General features: G+C 54.4%; 1 protein-coding gene across 1 annotated transcript in view; it reads right to left on the bottom strand.

The window, feature by feature from the left end:
- Positions 1–20,268, bottom strand: part of TMEM132C (transmembrane protein 132C) — a 308,963-nt gene that overhangs the window by 102,834 nt on the left and 185,861 nt on the right. The window contains exon 3 of the mRNA XM_030336575.1: positions 11,251–11,397. Coding sequence (XP_030192435.1) covers positions 11,251–11,397 — 147 coding nt within the window. The remainder of the gene's footprint in view (positions 1–11,250; positions 11,398–20,268) is intronic.

Genomic DNA, 20,268 nt, shown 5'->3' with positions numbered 1-20,268 from the left:
TCAACGCTTCCTCCCAAGGTGGAAAATTAAAGGCATGATGGATGAGGTGTCTGTGCCATTTAGCTGGCCTAGTTTACACACCACTGGCGAGGAAATACCGCTCTTGAGATGGAACAAGTAAGGAATAATAAGGACCACTTAGGAAGAATTAATGTGATGTGGAGAATGGAAAGGAAGGAAGGTGTTCAGTTGCCCAGGAGAGGCACGGAGATCAGCTTACAGAACCACCTGTCACCGGGTGTTTGAGGAGAGAAGCCAGTCAGGGCTCTGAAGGACTGATTTGCGGTTATCAGAGTAACCTCTCCGTGCTAAGAGACTGCCTCTCTTCCACACTTTTTGTTCCCCCTCCAAGAGGCAGTGCTGTATTTCCTCCTGAACAAAGCCCTCGAGCGTTTTTGCCGACTCGGGCAGCTGGGCTTCCGTGTCAGAAACCATGGTGGTGCTGTTGGATGTGAAGGTGGCGGAGAGGGGAGGTGGGTGTCCGGTCGTGGGGGGGCTTGTGGAGGAAGTTCGTGGCGGGCAGCACAGCCCTCTGTCCTCACCTGGGCCTAAGGTACGAGCCATCTGCGTCTTCTCGGACCACCCCTCCCCATTTGTTTTCCATAGGCTCACTGACAATATCGTTCACGCAAACGTGACTGTGCCTCTGTCCTGCCTTCTTCTCACTGTTCTTTAGACAAAGACCAGAATGCGCCTCTGTGGTTCTGGCGTCCGCTGCCCTCCGTCCTCCCCACCTTCCCACGGGCTGGGCTTCTGTGGGCTGGTGCGCCATCTTGGATTTTGTGAGCGAGGGCAGCCCCCGGTGGTGCCCAAGAAATGGGAGACATGGAGCCCGGGCTTTGGATGGCCACACCTCCCCAGACCACTACATGACGAAAGTGATGTTTTCTTGAACGTACGCTGCCCTGAGCAAGGTTTCTTTTAGCGGCAACTGACCCCCATCCTAAGGAATTCGCGCCCTGATTGCGACTCCTTTAGCACCACATACTTCTCCATGGCATTTACCGGTGTTGCAGCGAAATATTTCCTGGCATACTTATTGTTGGGTTGTTTTCCGTCTTTTCACATGGACAGTGAATTCCGTGAGGTCAGGGTCCATGCTCGTCTTGTGAGCCCTAATATTCTCAGAGCCTGGCAGGCCCTCCATCATTGATTACTGAGGACAAACACAGAAATCCAGGTTGTGAACTGGGACCCTCCAGTCAGGCTCATGTGGTCCAAAGCTCCCCCTGGGAGGGTTTAACAGGCAGTCAGGATGTGATTCCTGAAGATCCCCCACTTCCCGGGATTTGGGGAGCCTTTCTGCTCCCTGCAGGTCTCTGAGTTCCGGGCGGCTGGACACGGAATACCGAGATGAAGCGGAAGGATGTTTCCTCATGACGAGCAAGGGTCAGGCTTGGGCAGAGCCACGGGATTCTTGCCAACTGGAAAGCCGTCTGCAGAAAATGTCTGTCTGTCTGCAGTGCTTAGCACAACACTGGCAAGAGGACTCCACCACCGCCCTTCCCAAAGCCTGGGGATGCGCCGCCCTGCCTCCCGGGATGCCGTTTGTCCCGCACGTGCAGCTCCCCCACAACTTATTCCGTCATGTGTACAATGAGGCCACACGCTCCGCCTCAACAAACATGCTTCACGCACTCGGTCTTTGGCAAACGGTCCTCACGGTCTTAACACAGGGGCCCTCTGATCCTGGCTCCTCGTCCAAACCACAGACGACGTGCCCCACGTCAACATATCGTTGCAAGGTCGTTCACGTATTGGTTCACTCAGTGAGTATTTCGGTCCCTGCTCTGGGCCAGGAACTGATCTAGACACGAACACAGAGGTGAAGACTATGGGCAAGTCCCTGCCTTCCCTCGTGGAGTCTACATTCTTGTGGAGAGGGACAAATGGTAAACAGTCATTTCACGCTGGTGAGTTCCAGAAAGAAAGTCAGTCAGGTGATCGGTCTGAGCGGTCACAGGCTGCCTCTTTGAGAACACAACGTCTAAGCTAAGACCTAAAAATTAGAACGATCAACTCACAGAGTCCAGTCGGAGGAAATGGCAGGTGCAAAGGCCCTGCGGCAGGAACAAGTCTGGCGCGTGGGGTAAAGGAAGACGGGAGACTGATGAGAGAAGCCTGGGGGTAAGATCAGGAGGGTGGGCAGGGCCAGATCCCCCAGGGCCTTGGAGGCCGCGGCCAAGAGCTGGGGTTTTCTTCTGGGTGTGTTGGAAAGCCCTGGAAGGTTGAGGCTATAGGGAGCTCCGGGATCGGATTTTCTTTTAAAGAGAGTGTTTCGGCCGTTTAGAGAAGACTGGATGGCCAGGGTACCGACAGCGAGCTCAGCTTAGGTGAGAGTTTATAAGTGACCTAAGGTACAGCCTGTTGGAGGTGCGTGATTGCAAACAGTCCCATTCATATAGCAGACGCACTGCACGCCCAAGGGAGATGCTCCGGGAACAGGGCAGGTCCCGATGCCATAAACGCCGCTCCAGAGTTTCCCAGGAGAGACCGGGATGGATGGGGTCAACAGCCTGCAGACCCACAATTCCCACGTGAAACACTGCTCTCAGGCAACCCGCTAGTCAAGTCATTCGTGAAGAGACAAAACACAAGCATCACGAGGTCCAACAATTTGTCAGCCACGGGTGGCTGGTGGCGTGGACCGGCACAGGGTAACACGTCAGTGTCCACAAGACTCACAGAGGCCCATGCCCTTCTACCAGATAGCACACTTCTGGAACTTGCTCCACAGACACAGCCACAGAAGTGCAAGGCAGCGTGTGGACAAGGTTAATCAGAGCAGCAACTGGAAGCAAAGGACAAAAGACCCTAAAGGGGTTGGTTTAGACAGTGGACGCCATAATAAGCAAATGCTATAAAAAAAACAACAAAAGGATAATAAGGACCTTCATGGACCGACATGGGAAACTCGCAAGATACATGAGTAGGTGGAAAAGAGAAGCAACGTTGTTCAAAGCTGGAGGGTGTGCTTGCTTCGTATGCGTGGAATGTCTTTGGAAAGGTGGGCGGTAAAGCGCCGATGTCGGTGGCCTCCGGAAGGGAGCTGGGTACGTGGAGGGCAGGGGTGGATTTCCGCGTGTTGGTTTGTCTACATTTTCAGTTTGGAACTGTGTGAATGCATCACTGGTCCTCCCCCACTCCTCCAACAGCAACAACAAAAAATTAAGAGCAGAAAATAATAAAAGCAGAAGGGGAAAATGTGCCTTAGTAAAGTGACAGATTACAACAAGCCTTCGACCTTTGGGGTTGGCTTATGGATAGTCAAAGCGAGCGATATTCAACCCACAGGTGCCCGCAGGTTACCGCTGTTCCTCTGGCACCTGGCTCTGCCATCCCTTAGACGGTCAGGTTGCCCTGAGGGTGGGCGCAAAGCCCAGAGCCAACCAGCTACTGAGACTCCAAGAGAAGAGTGAGCCAAGAGGGTCAGCGGGGGAGACGGGGAGGAAAGTGATCGAGATGGAGTTCCAGTGCGATGTTGGGGGCCCAGACCAAGCCAACAGGACAGGGTGGCTCTGTGATTGGCATGTGCCACCACGGGAAAGAGTGCCATGCCTTGTCACAAAGACAATGCAAGGCAGTCTGGGCCACTGCGTAAAAATGTCAGGAATAACTGAAGGAAGCTTCGCTCCGTACAAAACACAAGAACCAGCACTCTCTGTGGACCCTTACCGTAGACTGACATCTTCAATGTCCATGAGCGACAAATGCACCGCGGTTATTTACCATCTCGCTTTCAGAGAAGACCCAAGGAAACGGACTAATTTGCACAAAATCACACAGGTCCCAAGTAGAAGAGCTGAGACTTGAATCCAAGTTGCCTGGCTGGCTCCAGAGGCCAAGCTATTACTCACGGCGCCATATTGCTTCACGGGATGCTGGACAATGGAGGCACTACATGACCCAAGCTTTTACCGTTCGGGCACAAAAATACATTGTTTTTAAAAAGGGAAACATGATGGACCCTTGAACAATGAGAGGGTTGGGGCGCTGACCCCCCGCGCGGTCAACAATCCACGAATAACTTTTGATTTCCCCATTCTTAACTACCAAGAGCCTGCCGTTGACTCATCAGGTAAACAGTCAACAGACACCTATTTTGTGTTCTCTGTATTCTCTCCGGCATTCGTACAACAAAGCAAGCTAGAGAAAAGAAAACGCCACTCAGAAAGTCCTAAGGAGAGAACACGTTGACAGTCCCGTGCTGTTGTTTACGGAAAAAGACGTGCCTGTGAGCGGACCGAACACTGCCAACACACGTTGTTCAATGGGCAGCTGTGGTTCATTCCCACTGCCGTTCACCATTTTCTTGTAAAGACCGGTCAAGTGTGGGAAGGACCCGGATCCCTCAATTTAAAGGAGGCACAGTGGCGAACGCCATCATCTCGCAGCAGCCCCGGGCGGGGGTGGGGAGTTGGAGGACTCTGACCGTGTCGGGTGTTGTGCCCAGAGCGTGGGGTGCTGCAGGGCCGCAGGGCTGTTCTCTGAGGGCCAGTGACAGGGCGACCGCCTCAGGGAGACAGCTGCACCCGCGCCTCAGCGTAAGAGGGGGTCTCCGTGGCAACATGAGGGGCTCTGAAAGCCACCTGCTCGGGTCGGAGGCCCCAGCCTCCCCTAAAAGTCCATTACTGGTCTGGCAAGAGCTCCAGAGATTTCTTAATGTGCTCTAATAAGTCATCTCAGGGCAGATGCTGAGAGATATATTTACTTTCCACGTTTTCGGTTTGGACCGGGGACCACATGTCAGCCGTAATGGAAGGAAGAAAATAGAAACCCTTCATTCTGGCCAGAAAAAGCCTTCCATGAGGCTCGGGTGCATAAAGCCGAGAAGCAGGCCTCTAGAGGCGGGGAGGGGCTGGGAACCGGACAGGGCTCTTTGGGGTAAGAAGACAAGCCGTGTCCACGTCTCCTCACTCGGGCAACTGTTCCTTGCGCTGGGAGGTGACCCCAGAGAACGGGGTTAAAACGCTCACCTGGCCCTGAGGACCTGTAGGGGGTGGGAGCACCTCAACCCTCCCGGGAGCCCCCCGTCTTCTGGTTACATGTTGCTCTGCCACAAACTGCCCTGCAAACCTAGCAGCATGAAACGATCACTGTGTCTGTGATTCAAGAATTCCAGAAGGGCTGGGCTGGGTGGGGCTGGCTGGACGCATCCTCTCCCTTGGTCCGGGGTCCTCCCTGGGGTCTCTCCACGCGGGATAGCTGGAGGCCTCGGGGCAATGGGGCTGCCTGCCTGTTGGCTCTTTTGTGACCCAGCTCTCTCCAAGCCACAGGGCGACCCTTGCGCTCACAGCAAGCTGGTCACAAATGTCACCCATGTTCGAGGGGAAGGACGAAGGCTCTACCTTGTAATGCCGAGTAGCGACCTCCAGGAGAGCACACAGCTGGGGGCGTTGCGAACTTGACCGCGTTGCAAACGTGGTTGGAAAACGCACCCTCTCGTACACAGGGGCACCGGTCATTCGCAGGGAAACTGAGTGAGCCCACATTCACCGCGGGGGCTCCGGGGAAGCGGACAGGGAGGAGCACCGCGCGTCCCGCGTTGTGAAGGCCCTCCTAGGCGCCATGGTTCTAACGCCCAGGGTCTAGTCCTTCTCTGTAGAAGCTGATCCCTCTGGGGAAGCCGGGTGCCGCCACCGCAGGCAGGCTCGATGGGATGAGGGTCCATGGATGCTGGACGCGCCCACGACACCACTTGATGGAAGAAACCCCACGGCTGTTTATTTCGGACAACGGATCAACGTCGGATGCCGGAGCCAGCGCTTTGGTCTCCGGGAACATCTCTTCTCCCAGCCTTCTCAAAGCTTCCTCTCGAGCTGTTCTCCCACCCCCAGGCTCTTCTGGGAAATTCTCGTGGGTGGGGGGCTAGTTTGTATACATGCCAGAAAACACCAGGAATCTCCACCATCTTGGGCTTTCGCCTCTCGCACAAACTGGCAGTGGGAGGACCCACACAAGGTGCCCGTCAAGGAACTCTCCCGCCACAGGTGCTGACGTGCGCCCGTCGTGCGTTGAGAGCGGGCTGCGTGGGGACACTGTTGGCTTTTTCCTCTGGAGACTTGGCAGGCACACCTATGCCATCGACCGGGAGAGTTTTCACTTGGGACACCGGCACAGCATGTTTTCTGCGGTATCTTCCAGATCTTCTTAAGAAGAAGACGCGGTCTGGGCAATTTCCTTTAGGGAAAAGCAGATCATCTCTGTGGACCACTCCCCGAAGCTTCGCTGAAGCTGTTCATACGAAGCAGCTACGAGAACGTTCATATTCCAGAATTCTCCGAAAACAAACAGCCGAGCATCGTCACACACAGAAGGTCTGCGATCGAGACCGCGTGAACGAATACGAACGGGCACTTTATTCCCCGTTTTCCGTCATTTTTGCTTTGGGAAAAGACTCTCTCCTTTTATTACCTGCCTGACTTCCTTGTCTCTCCTGCAGCCGAGCTGAAGCCACGCGGGCGGGGGATGCCGCGCGGGCACTGCTGTTCCAGGGAGAGGGGACGACGAGGGGGTGTCAGCTGGGGTCCAAGGAAGGGCGGGGACCCAGAGCACGTCTCTGGTCTAGACCGCCTGGCAGAACAGAAGCTAGGTGACAAGTGGGGGGGCGGAATAAGGGACCACAGGCCACAGACGGGTTCCCTGGAAGGGCTGCCCCTCAAGAGAGCTGAGGGCAAACACGAATAAGGAAGCGGATGACAGACATGTGCCTACAGCATCTGCTGGAAACACCGGGGACCCTGGGCTGTATCTGTTCAGGAGGGACCGTGTGGGGGAGAATGTGGGGAGCGGAGTCTCTGAACGGGCTGGCCTCACTCCTCAGTCCCTTTATTTTTTAAAAAATTTTTTTTTCAACGTTTATTTATTTTTGGGACAGAGAGAGACAGAACATGAACGGGGGAGGGGGAGGGGCAGAGAGAGAGAGGGAGACACAGAATCGGAAACAGGCACCAGGCTCTGAGCCATCAGCCCAGAGCCTGACGCGTCCTCAGTCCGTTTAAAAGAGGGCACCGTCCAGGCCGGGACAGCTGTTTTGCTGCTGTGTTGCTGTTTTGCCCTAAAGAAGGCAGGTATGATTTCGTCCACAGCAGAGCACGTGATGCGCTCAGACTGGCCACTACTCCCACGCAATTCACCTGCTGGTGGACAATGTTCCTGAGCGACATTCCTTTTCTTGTATCTGCACAGTGATTTTTAAAAATCTGAGCAAATGGGGTGTCTGGGTGGCTCACTCGGTTAAGCATCCGACTTCGGCTCAGGTCATGATCTCGCGGTCTGTGAGTTCGAGCCCCGTGTCGGGCTCTGTGCTGACAGCTCGGAGCCTGGAGCCTGCTTCGAATTCTGTGTCTCCCTCTCTCTCTCTGCTCTCCCCTGCTCATGCTCTGTGTCTCTCTCAAAAATAAACATTAAAAACTAGAATAAAATACTGCAATTCTTGTATCTCATAGCGTAATGCACGTTAGAAGCTAACGTATATCTTAAATGTGTATCTTCAAGGACAGTATGACTAAAAACGAAGGTGATTTTAAAAACGCAGAGCAATTTAAAGACGCTTCAGAGAAAACTCTTAAGCGAGCAGCGGTCCAGGCGGTCCATGACACGGCGTGACTTTGGGCGGGTGCCGGTGGGTGCCGAGATTTGCCTGCAGTTTCCATTTTCCAAGCTGATTCCACACCATTCCCCAAAACGTCCTCGGGATAAGTTGCCCTTCTGATTGAATGAGCCGGGATCATCCCCTTTTAGTGCATCTGAGCACACTCCCGCATACAGACGGTAACATAAACCTTGCCCCTTCATCACCTGGCTTAAGCGAAATGAGGCACACGAGTCCATGTGACGGGGAGGACAGGGGACACACAGCTAAGGCAAGGCCAGTTGAAGCCAGTGGTCTGGGAGCCACGTCCCTCCGTCTCACGGCCTTCCTACCTTTCTGGATTAATCTCTGCAAGTCGTTTCTAGGTCACCTGGAGTAAGGTCCCGGCCCCCCCCCTCCCCACCACCTGAGGTCTCCTGATTTCAGGTGATTTCAGGGAGGGCGGGGCCTCTGTGCCTGCATATTCCTTCCTCCTGGCCCCCCAGGACACCTCACAGGCACCCTCCAAAGCCCAGAAGAACCTTCAGGCTGATGGCTAAAGACAGTTCCCAGTGACCCCACCTCCCGGCACCCTCCCCTCTGCGTCCCCCCCTGCCCTGGAGTGTGGCCCAGACTTCCTTCTCATGAACAGAATACAGCAAGAGTGTTTGGATGTCCCTTGTGAGATTAGACTGTAAATACTCTGCCCTCCGTTTGGTGTCACTTCTTTCCTCCCTGGACCTTCTCACACACGCTTGACCTGACGGAGAAGGACGCCCGGGAAGGAACAAGAAACTGAGACCCCCAGTCCTGCCAGCCTCGAGGAACTGAGGCAGGAGTCCTGCCAATGGCCACCTGATCCTGGAAGTATACTGTCTCTGCTGAGCCTTCAGATGAGACTGCGGTTCCCGATGGAGACGTAGACGGCGGCTCGGTGAGAGACCCTGGGGTAGAGACCCCGATTCAGAGGTGCCTGAATCCTGGCCCACGGAGGCCGCGAGATAACGAGCATGTGGTGCCTGAAACTCGGGGGTAGTTTGTGACACAGCAGTACACGACTTGTACGCTTGGCCTTTGCTCCACGGGCAGAGGAAGCGAGCCCTTGGACCTTCCCCGTCAACGAACACCCTTATTTGAAGTGTGGTCTTTCTGGGCCAGGTCCGCAGCGTTTAGGTCGCTGATGGGGGTCGTCTGGACCACAGTCAGCGTGTTCAGTGGACATAGCCTGGCACGGAGCACAGGTGAACCGACCAAGGATTTCTGCAGAAAGTCGTCTCTCCGCGAGGGAGGCAGTGAGCATAGGACGCCCATCGGCGGTGTGCTGGGAAACAGGCTTTGCAACAACCACCACGAATAAAGACTCACCCTCTCGGCAAACACACCTGAGCCCAGAGCGTGCTTTCTGGAAGACGCGGAACAAACGGCGTGGCCTCCGGGACCCGTGAGGACGTGCCAGCACAGGGCGCACCTCCCTCACTTTGAGGCTCCTGATGGTGTCACGAAGGACGATTTCCACGCCTGACTTCACTGCTACTGAACACTTCCGCTCTTAACTTGCCTAATCACCCACAGGATGTACTAACGGTCCTTCTTGGGGGCAATTGTGGAGAAGGCTGCTGTTTGGAAGCCGCTCGGGGCACCAGATGTTTTCGCTGGCTACCCGTGAAAGGGAGGACCGAGCACAGGGTCTGCGATCAATGAACTGGGCGTTTCCACACAAAGTAGAGAATTTGCGTTATTTTTCTTGGCAGTCTCGTAGCGTTCACTTAAGAAAACGTGCCTGGTGAGGGGCTATTCTTTTCCTTTAGTGCCGCTCTCTTCGAGAAAATACACAAAGAGAAGGTATCAGGAGCCCTAAAAATGATTCAAACTTTTTGATTCTAAGAAGCCACCTTAAGTGAAAAGAGAAGGAGATAAAGCTTTATGTGGACGGTAGTTTATTACTGCATTGTTTATAAAAAGAACAGTGGAAATGTCCAGAGACATGGGTATGGCTATTGACGGAATGTTAAATCTATATGACAGAATATTGTGAGGCCGTTAAAACGTTGCTGAGGACAATTTAATGTCAAGAGAAAATGTTTACAATAGAAATGAAAGTATCCTAAAACCTGTAGAGATTGTGATACCAGATTTATAAGATAAATAAACTGATCGCACATTTATTGTATGTATAAAACGCTGGGAGGAAATGAACCGACTTATTAGCACTGGGTTATCCTTGGGTGGCAGGGTACTGATATATTATTTAACGTTTTTTCCTTGCATAACTGTGCTTTGCAAATACTCTCTGAGGCGCCTGAGAGGCTCAGTCAGTCCAGCGTCAGACTCCTGGTTTCGGCTCAGGTCGTGATCCTAGGGTCCTGAGCTCGAGCCCCATATCGGTCTCTCTCTGTGCTGATGGTGCAGAGACTGCTTGGGATTCTCTCTCTCCCCCCCTCTCTGCCCCTTCCCTGCTCTCAAAATAAATAAACTTAAAAAATACTCTAAAAGGAGTATGTACTGTTTTTATATGCAGAAAACAATTACTTTAAAGAGTAATCCAGATGTCCGTGTAGAATGTCACACAGCATCCCGTCCTTACACACGATCGCCACCAACTGTCACCCCGTCTTCAGATCCTTCCTCGTTGAAGACTGGGCCTAATCCTTTACGATTCAGACATCAATTCCGATGCATGTGTTTCCCCCCCGAGCAGCTCGCCGACACCAGCTGGGATCCTGGGGTGCCATGCGATCCTGACCCCGTCCACCCAGAAGTGGCGTCAGATCCCCCCCACCCTGCCCGCCGTGAGGGGCTCCATCCCACAGGACTGTCCCTCCCCATTGCAGGTGCTGGTCACCAGTCCAGGCTATAAGCCCGAGGTTCCCGTGACCCCCTCCTTGGGCTCGACTGATTTGCTCGAGCAGCTCACAGAATGCAGAGAAACCCTTACTGACTGGGTTAAAGGATGTTAATAACTCAGGGGCAACCACACTGAGGAGACACATGGGTGTCGGGAAGGCGGCACGGACCTTCATGCTCTCTCTGGGCACCACTCGCCCCGAGCGCCAGGGGCTCACCCACCTGCACCCTCTCTGACACCCTTTCTTTAGGGTTTTTCTAGAGGCCTCACTACAGAGGTAAGGTTGATTAAGTCATTGGCCGCTGGTAATGCAACCTCCAGCCCGTCTGCCCTCCCGGGAGATGTTGGGGTGGTTTGGGGGGTGACCTCAGTGCTTTCCAAAAGTCACTTCATTAACCCAGGAAAGGACACCTTTGTTCCTCTCGTCACTCGGGAAATTCTAAGGCTCTTAGGAGCTCTGTGCCGGGAACAGCGATGAAGACCGGATCCGTGTTTCTTACCAAGGGGCAAAACATCACACCCTCCGTGCAGAGGATGCGCACTTAGGAGGCAGCCTCTGATCACGTAGGGAGTTCAAGGGGAGGTGACGCCAGCGCGGGACCTGAGCCTAGGTGGATGGAATGCCCTGGGGCTGGGAGGCCGGGCGAACCTCGGCGACAGGTCTCTGCGCCCAAGCCGGAACCGCAGGCTCAGGACCAGAGCCGCAGCTGCCCCCGCCCGGAGCTGCCAGACGGTCCTGCCAGTCGAGGCGGGTGCCTCCAGCTTTCCGGGCCGAGGGTGTAAGAGCTCCGCCGAGCCGGGGTCAGTGCGGGCCCGCGCGGTGCGCGCTTACCTGTTGCGCGCACTGGGCGTCCGGCGCTGGCACAGCAGGGTGGCGGTGGTGTGCTTCCCGCCGCTGCCCGTCTCCTGCTTGACGTCCCACTGCCGGGGCTCGCTGGTCTGAGCGCCCAAGATGTTCACCCCCTTCTTCACCTTGGCTCTGCGGGCAGGAAGACAGGCGAGAGAGACCCACGGCATTAGTGACCCGGCCTTTGCAAACGTGCCCGAGCCCCACTGCGCTGCGATCGCCCGCTCCGCATTCACGCGCACGTTCCCGCGCGGCAGGTGCAGAGACGGACCCAGGGGGCTCCAGAGGGGTAACGCCGGGGTGGGCGGAGACAGTGCAAGGGGGAGGGGCCACGGACTCCAGAACGGCGGATCCGGCGGCCGGGGTCCGTGGTGAGGGTAGGGGGGGCCTGGATGTCCCCCCGGACACAGAGACATAGCCCCATAAAGCGTTCAGGGGGACCGTCAGTTTGCCTCGGCCAGTTGTTCTCACTTGGTGGTTGTTGGGGAGGCTGGTGTCCCGCCAGAGGCAGGTGGCAAGGTCAGGAGACATTTCCGGTTGTCACCACTGGGTGGGGGTGTGCTGCCCGGGGAGTGGGGGAGGGGGAGAGGCCAAGGATGCAGTTTAACATCCTACAATGCCCGGCACGATCCCCACAACAAAGACTCATCAGTCCGGAGGGTCCATAGTGCTGGGGTTTCCCAGCTCACACCCTGGGTTCACCACTTTGTAGCTGTGTGGTCTGGGCCCAACCACACCCTCTCTGCGCCTCAGTTCACCCCCTACCCCCGAAATGGATCTGCTAATAAAGCTGAATAATGAAATGTCTTAATGCCTATAAAGAGATTAGAATAGGGTGAAGCATACAGCAAGCACTTCGTAAGTGTCCATTATTGCTACACTTGCTCCCATGTAGCTGCCTCCTCCAGGCAGGCTGCCAACCCAAGTGCACTAAGTTAGGGCTTGAAACAAAGGAAGCCTTCCTCTCCGGGCCGACTCGGCCCCTCTGAACCTCAGTGCTCTCGTCGACATACCGAGGGGAAAAGTAGCAGATGGAACGCGACCGCCTGCCTGTCCTCTCCCCCAAATCCTGCTCACGGGATCCGGAGGCCCACGAGGTGGGGAGGGGACACGCCCAGCCGCCACGGATTCTGGAAAGGGGAAAAGGTCTGACGCGAGCAAATTTGGGAGCAGGATTTCCACTCGCGGCACCAGCGGTCGGTGGGAAAAGTAAGAGTCAGCGGGGATCACACCGGGGACGCGGCCTGAGGACTCGGAGGCCCAGCCCCAAAGCGGAGTGAATGCTCACACTGGGGTTCCTCCAAACAGCAAGCCAGGGTGCCTGGGCTCAGAGCTCCCAACGGCCGTGTGCCCCCAATCACTTATAGGAGCAAACAGGAGCTGCTGGGCACTGAGAGAAGTCTCTATGTGATTACAGACACCCAAACAGACAAACAGAAAAAAAAAAAAAAGCAATCTGTACAGAATAGAGCCAATATGGGAAAGACCATAATTTAAAAAAAAAACAAAACAATCATTCATATTCACAGGGAAATCAGACAATACTCCACAATCATGAAACAAAAACACAATGCTATTTAAAAACGTCCAGAAAAAAAAAAAAGAGCACTTGGAAATTAAAACTATTATAGCAGAAATATAAAGGCATAGACTGGCTGGCTGGTGGATAGAGGAGATTTGTCCTTAGAGGCAGAAAGAGCAAACCCACACCCAGGCACAGCAGCGGCACATGTCGACGGTACGGGAGAGTGAGTTCCGCACTCCTCCAGAGAGACAGAAGCGTCAGAGACAAGCACGGATTCAGAACTCACGACAGCCGCTCTGGAAACCAAGAGACAATGGAAAATAGCCCAAAACTCAAAGGGGGAGTGATTCCCAACCTCGAATTCTATACCCAGCCTGATTCCGAAGACCATCTTTCCAATATGCAAGCTCTCTGACAACTTACTTCCTACATCTTTGCTCAGAAAGCTACCTGGAGATGTGCTCCATCAAGCGAGGGAGAAACCCAGAAGGATGTCAGACGTCAGAGGCGCAGGAAACACGTGATCCCATGCACGACAGGTGCACAGAGGGAAGGCGGCCGCAGAGGACAGGGGGCCCCAGCAAGGAGGAGAATCTGGCGGCCTTGCCATCCGGAAATGGGCATTTTCCTACAGAATCTGGTGGGGATAAACGCTCCGGGAGGAGATCCAGACAGTCAGCGAAGCGTTTGGGAATGAACGAGAGCTCAATATACAGAAAATGAAGGGAAGGAATAAAACCGGACCAGTTTTTAAATCTGAAGATAAGAAATCATCACTCGGAAGATGCCACGTGATCAGAATTTCATACTTGGCTTTACTGTGATTAGCACACATGCTTATAATATCTTAAACACCGAATATGGACCCAGACAAAATATGATTATTTTATTGGAAGGATGGAAGCGTAGAAAGGAGTCCCCTTATGGCGGGGGGGGAAGAGGTATATTTTGTCCTTTGTTGTGGGAAATTTATAGATATTGCCTAAACACACACACACACACACACACACACACACACACCCCAAAGCAAGATGCATCAACGTCACTCTCCCCGTCAGCAATATGGATGCAAATACCAGGCAAAGTAGGAATTTTGCCTCTGGAAGGAAACAGAACACTGCAGTATTTTTTAAAAATAAGTTTTCATTTTAAAATAGTTTGATGCTTTGAGGTTACGAGGAAGTTGCAAAACCAACCGGGCAATCCTAGATTTCTCGTGAGCCCTTCGCCCCGCTCCCCCGGTGATCACGTCTTACCGAATGCAGGCACACACCTTCCTTGGATCCCACCTGCTGTCAGGTGTGCTGGTCTCTCGGGGTGCTAGAAACGGTATCTCTCGTGTACTTGCCAGCCAGACAGAATAGAGAAGAACACAGAAAAGCCCGGAACACTCATGCCTGGCAAACACCCATCTGTTCTGTCACCACCAGCTTGTCACTGGGAGCGTGTTACATACGGTTTTGACCGACAAAGTCTGCAGAAAGATTGGACTCCTCAGGGTATGTGCAGGGTTACAGCTTCTGAAAGTATCAGCAAGGCACACACACACACACACACACACACACACACACGTGCATGCACACCTCTGCCCTGCTCACCGCCCCCCTCCAGGAGTGGAGGACGTAAATCCTCGTGAATAGTTGGGAAGCTACATCAACATAGCTGAGCAAACCTGATTGCCAGCACTCAGTAAGCCACATCTCCACTGTCAAAGTTCGGGCGTCCTGGTCAGCATCAGCTCCCAGAGCGGCAAGAGCAGATCAGCAGCAACAGGCACCTGCTGTTTAGAAACTTCTCCCAGGTCTTGCATTAAAATGATGTGCTGAGGGGCACCCCGGTGGCTCAGTCGGTGAAGCCTTCAACCTTGGCTCAGGTCGGGATCTCGCGGTTCGCGGGTTCGAGCCCCGCGTCGGGCTCTGGGCTGACGGCTCGGAGCCTGGAGCCCGCTTCGGATTCTGTGTCTCCCTCCCTCTCTGCCCCTCCCCAGCTTGCAATCTGTCTCTCTCTCTCTCAAAAATGAATAAACATTAAAAAAAATGTCTTTTTTAAATGATATGTTGAATGCAACTGGTCACCTTGGCCACAAGGAGACTGGGGCGCACCTAAAGGACGGGCATTAGGACACATTAGCATGCAAAAGCCCCCCACTTGTCCTAAGACGGGGGAAATCAACGCCCCAATGGTCTCTTAGCACTGACACCCTCTACCTTTACTGCCCATAAGAAATGCCTCATGAAATGTGACTTTGCTTGAAATCGGGTTTTGCTGCATTTGGATTTTGCTCAAGACTCCAGGTTTCACTGAAGCTACAAACTGTTCTTTCCACTTAATAGTTCGCACAAATAGAAGGATTCTTGCTGATGGGCGTGGAGGCTGGTTTCATCTGTGCACGAGGTGGGCCATGAGCCTGAGCTGGGACGAAGGCACGGGCTTTCAGAGGTCGTTTTGCTAATTGGGCGTTTTCTGCGTGAGACCAGCGGGTGCGGCCCTCTCCCCCAAGGAGCAGGAGTGGAATTTGCGACGAGGGAGGGCCTGTGGGAGCCTGCGATGAACAGGTGAGGACGCCTGGCTTCTCGGGGAGGAGCCTGGCACCAGAGAGGCCACGCCCACTCAGCATCCCTGTGGTGAGGGAGGGAAGTAGCTGGAGTGGATGCAGGGAAACGGGCTGGGCTGCGGGGCGGCCTCTGCTGGCGACCTTGGGCACGTCACTCCCTGCCCTCTCCTCCTTTTCATGCTCTGCCTAGGGGGTGGGGTCCCCTACGTGTGGCTCTGCTGTTGCCCTGGGTCAGGAGGTGACTCTGGAGGCTGGGAGGCAGCGCCGCGGCACCTGCTTAACGTCGGCACGGGCGCCCCCGCAGGCGGCGTGCAGGGCTCTGAGCGCGTCATCACAGGCCCCGGGCACCCACCCGCCCGGGGGATGCTTCCTGTGTGGTCTGGGCGCCCCTGAGCCGGCTCGTGCCACCCCCACGTGGCTGTTTTTTAAGTTTATTTATTTTGAGAGACAGAAAGAGCATGAGCTGGGGAGGGGGGTGGGGGGCAGAGAGAGGGAGAGAGAGAGAGAATCCCAAGCTGTGATGTCAGCGCAGAGCCCGACGCAGGACTCGAACTCACGATCCGCAAGATCCTGACCTGAGCTGAAACCCAGGGTCGGACGCTTCACCCACGGAGCCGCCTGGGCGGCCCCTTGTCCGCACACACGTTTGTGCTTGACGCTCCGTTCAGTCCACTCAGTCCTTGGGTGCTTAAAACCCAAATGTGTCCCCCCATCTTTTCAAAATGTCCTTGGCTCTGTTGTAACACAGGGATGATTAAGCGTTCTGTAAAGAAAATCGACATTCAGTACAAATTCCGGACACAGGAAGCCTGATCTCTCCTCCGATGTGTCGAACTCGGGGTGCGCCAGAATCCCCACGCGAGATGCTCTCTGTCTAGAAGATCCCCAAGCCACTGAGCTTCCAGAAGCCACTGGTATGGTTGCTGCTGGAATGAGCATCTGCGTGGCTTCAGGAGGGGGGTCGGGGGACGGGGGGCTGGGTACCACCTGGTCTCTGGCCCTGTAAGGCTGAGTCGGCTGAATCTGATCCGCAGAGTAAGTAAAAGAGGAAAGAATATAATTAGCTGCTATTATGGGTGGCCCTGTACTTCCGTCTAAATCCATATGCTGAACTCTCAACCCCAGCGCTTTGGAACGGGACCTCACGGGCACAGAGGCAACCCCGTTCAAGGGTGGCTCCAGGGTGGGCCCCAAAGCAGCGGGACGGTGACCGCACGTCCCCCGAAGAAAGGGCAGCTTGTAGACAGACACCCTACGGGGACAACGCCATGTCAAGGTGAAGTCAGCCGTCCGCACACCGAGGAGAGGGGCCTGGGAAGGCTCTCCCTCAGAGCCCTCAGGAGGGACCTTGGACTCCTGGCCTTCAAGAGCGAGACACAACGCATCTGTCCTCTGAGTCACCACCCACAGTACCTTGTAGGGCAGCCCCAGCAAACCAACACAGCTGCCGACATTAAAATAAAACCAGGACGGGGGCACCGGTGGAGCGTGGGACTCTTCATCTCAGGGTTCCAGCTGGGTTCCAGCCCCACGTTGGGTGCAGAGCTTACTCAAAAATACAATAAAAAGCTTCCGTACAAAATTCTGGATTTGTGCTTTTAAGCCGCTGTGATGTTCGGTCATTCAGCAAGCAGTTAGCAACTGTGCCACATGGTCCCACGTGCCCAGCGCTGCTCCTGGGGACAAGAATCCCACGAGCCCACATGTCTTCCCTTGGAGAACTCACATCCGGTTGGGAGAGACAGACGATAAACCAAAATGTCCTACCTGACCTCAGGGTCTCTTTCAGACGGAGCTGGCCAGGACAGAGCTACGGAGCGAGCAGCCTCTGAAACAGCCCACGTGGCCTGGCCCCTGCGAGGAGACGCGCGATGCAAAAAATGATGACATCCGCAAACGAGCAGGGGAGCGACGTCCCAGTGGCCGTGGCTTCAGTGCCCCCCACCCGCCCCACGGGGGAGTAGCCTCCTGTTGTGTGCTCGTGGCGGCTCCTGCACGAGGGGCCGCGCTTTGCACGGGCCGTGTGCTGTGTACGAGGACGTGACACACCGATCGGTCACCCCGCCACGCGAATAAGTCTCGTAAATCCACGTCCACAACCATTCCACCCGGGAACCTGACAAGTCCCATAAAGCTGACGTGGCAGACAAAAGGGGCTTGAGGGGTTTTTTTGGTTCTTTCAAAGCACTTAAGGGAAAAGAGACATTTGTCTGAGATCCGGGTCTCCGAATAGCTATCTAATGGATATCGGTGCTGTCCCTGCTGTCCTCATAATGTCACCGGGTCCACGTGGCTACCCTGGTATCGTGGGCTGGTGCTGAGTGCAGGCTGGGTGTATGTGAAATATCTACCGGGTTTCCCCAAATCCTACCCTCAAATACTCGACAGTCAAACACTCGCTGTGCTATCATCTATTTAATATTGTTCTAGAAACGCACTACCCCCTCCCTTTCTTTTTTGCTTTAGCAAAGTTCTTTCAAACGGAAAAGGAACTCTGTAGCAAGCACAAATGGAAAAAACAAAAACAAAAAACAACTTCCGAAATGCGCATTAAACTAAACACACGACGGTCAAATTTTAAAGAGCCTGTACGTGAATCTCATAAAACAACCTATCTTGCTACCGCTGTGCCTGTCACACTCAGGAAGCGTTGACATACATAGAGTTTAAGACTGCAGGGTTCTCCTTCACGCGTGGAGCGTTAATACAGGGTCTTTCAGAACACGGAGGAAGGGGAAAGCCGAAGGATCCCGTGTCATGAGAGTGTCGCGAACGCTTCTTCCGTGCTCTGTCGGTAACAGCGTGAGCTGGCTCCCGTCTGCCCGCCTCCCACCATCATCCCATTCCAGCAGGAGCCAGGGACTCCCTGACTGGGGGCAGCAGCCTTTCCGAGATGGGGCCCAGCTTCCTGCCCGCTGGTGGCATCCTCTTGAATCATTCCTAGATTTCCTGTGGGGGCAGCCCTCTGCCCACCGACGGGAGTGGAGACCACAGGAAACAAGGAACAGACTGGTTCCAAGAGGTGGACAGTGTTCCAGGGGTCATTGCCGCAGCTTCCGAAAGGAACTTGTGTGTGTGTGCATGTGTGTGTGTGCATGTTTGTACACGTGCATGCATCTGTGTGAATTTGTGTGTGCATATATGTAGGCGTGTGCCAGTGTGCATGTGCATGGATGTGTGCACACACACGTGCCTGTGCACGTGTGCACGTGTTTATGTGTGTGACATGTATGCGCGTGCATGTGTGCACCTGTGTGAATTTGCGTGTGCCTATACGTGTGGGCACGCATGTGTGTGTATCCGCTGAAAGCCGGCTCCTTCTCCCGCGTGTAGGATTCCTCGCCTGTCACTGACGGAGACCACAGTCACCGCCAGGGCATCTGAACAAGCACCCCTCACCTCTCAGGTCCGCTGTGAAAACCGCGGGCTGTCGAATGTTCTCCCCCCGCCGAGTGGCTTGGGTTTGTCTTCTGTTCAGCTTCTCAAACACTGACCCCTTTTGGCCATTACCTTCTGCTGCCTCACATCTGCCTTCGATATTGGGTGCATAAAATAAAATGCATCAGCAACTCCACGAATGTTTGAGGTCCAGTCCAGAGCGCGGAGAACACGGGGGTTTCTTGAGCATGTTGCTACTTCAAGCTCCATTACGTCTTCCCCAACCCTGCTCCTCTGGTCCCGGGCAATGAGCTAATCTCTCTGGTTTTGCAAACTAGGCACATGGGACGTCTGTTTGTAAAATAAATACCCATGTTCTGCTTTCACAGCTTTGCTCCTACAAACGCCCAAGTCTGCCTCCTCATGCCTACTGTTCTGGTCTTTGAAACTTCAGGCTGGTCATCATGAGCCAGTGGTGTGCCAGCTCTTACATTTGGGGGAGGATTTTGCAAGCCGGTTGTTAAAAGACAGCAGTTGTTGAAATATACATTGTAGAAACTTACAAGGGAGTAACCTATATAAGAAAACAAAGACAACCAATAAATACTCAAAGCCCGTTCTTCCCTAATTATTCTACCAGTTTACAAAATCCAGTTCTCGTGAGGTTGTCCTTGTGTGTCTCTGAGGGGGACGTCCTGTACCATGCAGGGCCACTGCCCACCTCTACCCAACTGTGCGTTCACTGCTATCTCACCTCCAGCTTGAAACTGGAGGCGGTGGGAGTATCTACACCAGAGAAATCGGGGAACACTGCACCTCAGGACCTTTCCCCTCAGAGTGTCAGCTGTGAGACACTGACCCGCACACCCCGGTGGTGTCTGATGGGCCAGCACTACATGGATGACTTATAGGGCAAATGTTCCCAAATAGGGCAAATGCACGCCAACGACTGCCTTATTCTCATCCAACCACCCTGGGCTGGGCAAGCCTCCAATATGCCTGCTGATGATTCTCCACTTGTACAGCTGCTGGTATATTCCTGCCCTTTGTTCTACTCTGTGCCCCAGGTGGCTGACTCGGGGGGCCGTTCACCCTCGCTGCAGGGAAGTCTGGCTAATGGGGACACAATACCAGATTGGAGGGCAGGGGAGAGGGAGGTTGGGCACCTGCCGGTCTCCGTTCAGCAGCACGATGTGGTTAGCAGCTGTATTCCTGCATTGGGGCGGCCCCACCTCCAAGGCCCCAGCTCTCATGAGGCTCCAGCAAAGGAGGTGCCTTCCCAGCCCTTCAGGCCCAGGGGTGCCTCAACCTGCCAGCACCTCTCTAAACAGTTCCTTCAATTACAAACAATTTTCCATTAAACTTAAAGTGTGCCTTCGGGGTGCCTGGGTGGCTCAGTCAGTTAGGCGTCCGACTTAGGCTCAAGGCATGATTTCATGGTCTGCGGGTTCGAGCCCCGCATCGGGCTCTGTGCTGACAGCTCAGAGCCTGGAGCCTGTGTCTCCCTCTCTCTCTGTGTCTCCCTCTCTCTCTCTGCCCCTCCCTC

This window comes from Lynx canadensis, chromosome D3 (genome assembly GCF_007474595.2).
Source record: "Lynx canadensis isolate LIC74 chromosome D3, mLynCan4.pri.v2, whole genome shotgun sequence".
NCBI lineage: Eukaryota > Metazoa > Chordata > Mammalia > Carnivora > Felidae > Lynx > Lynx canadensis.
The sequence above is the reverse complement of the archived record's forward strand: the minus strand, read 5'-3'. Positions and strand labels throughout refer to the sequence as shown.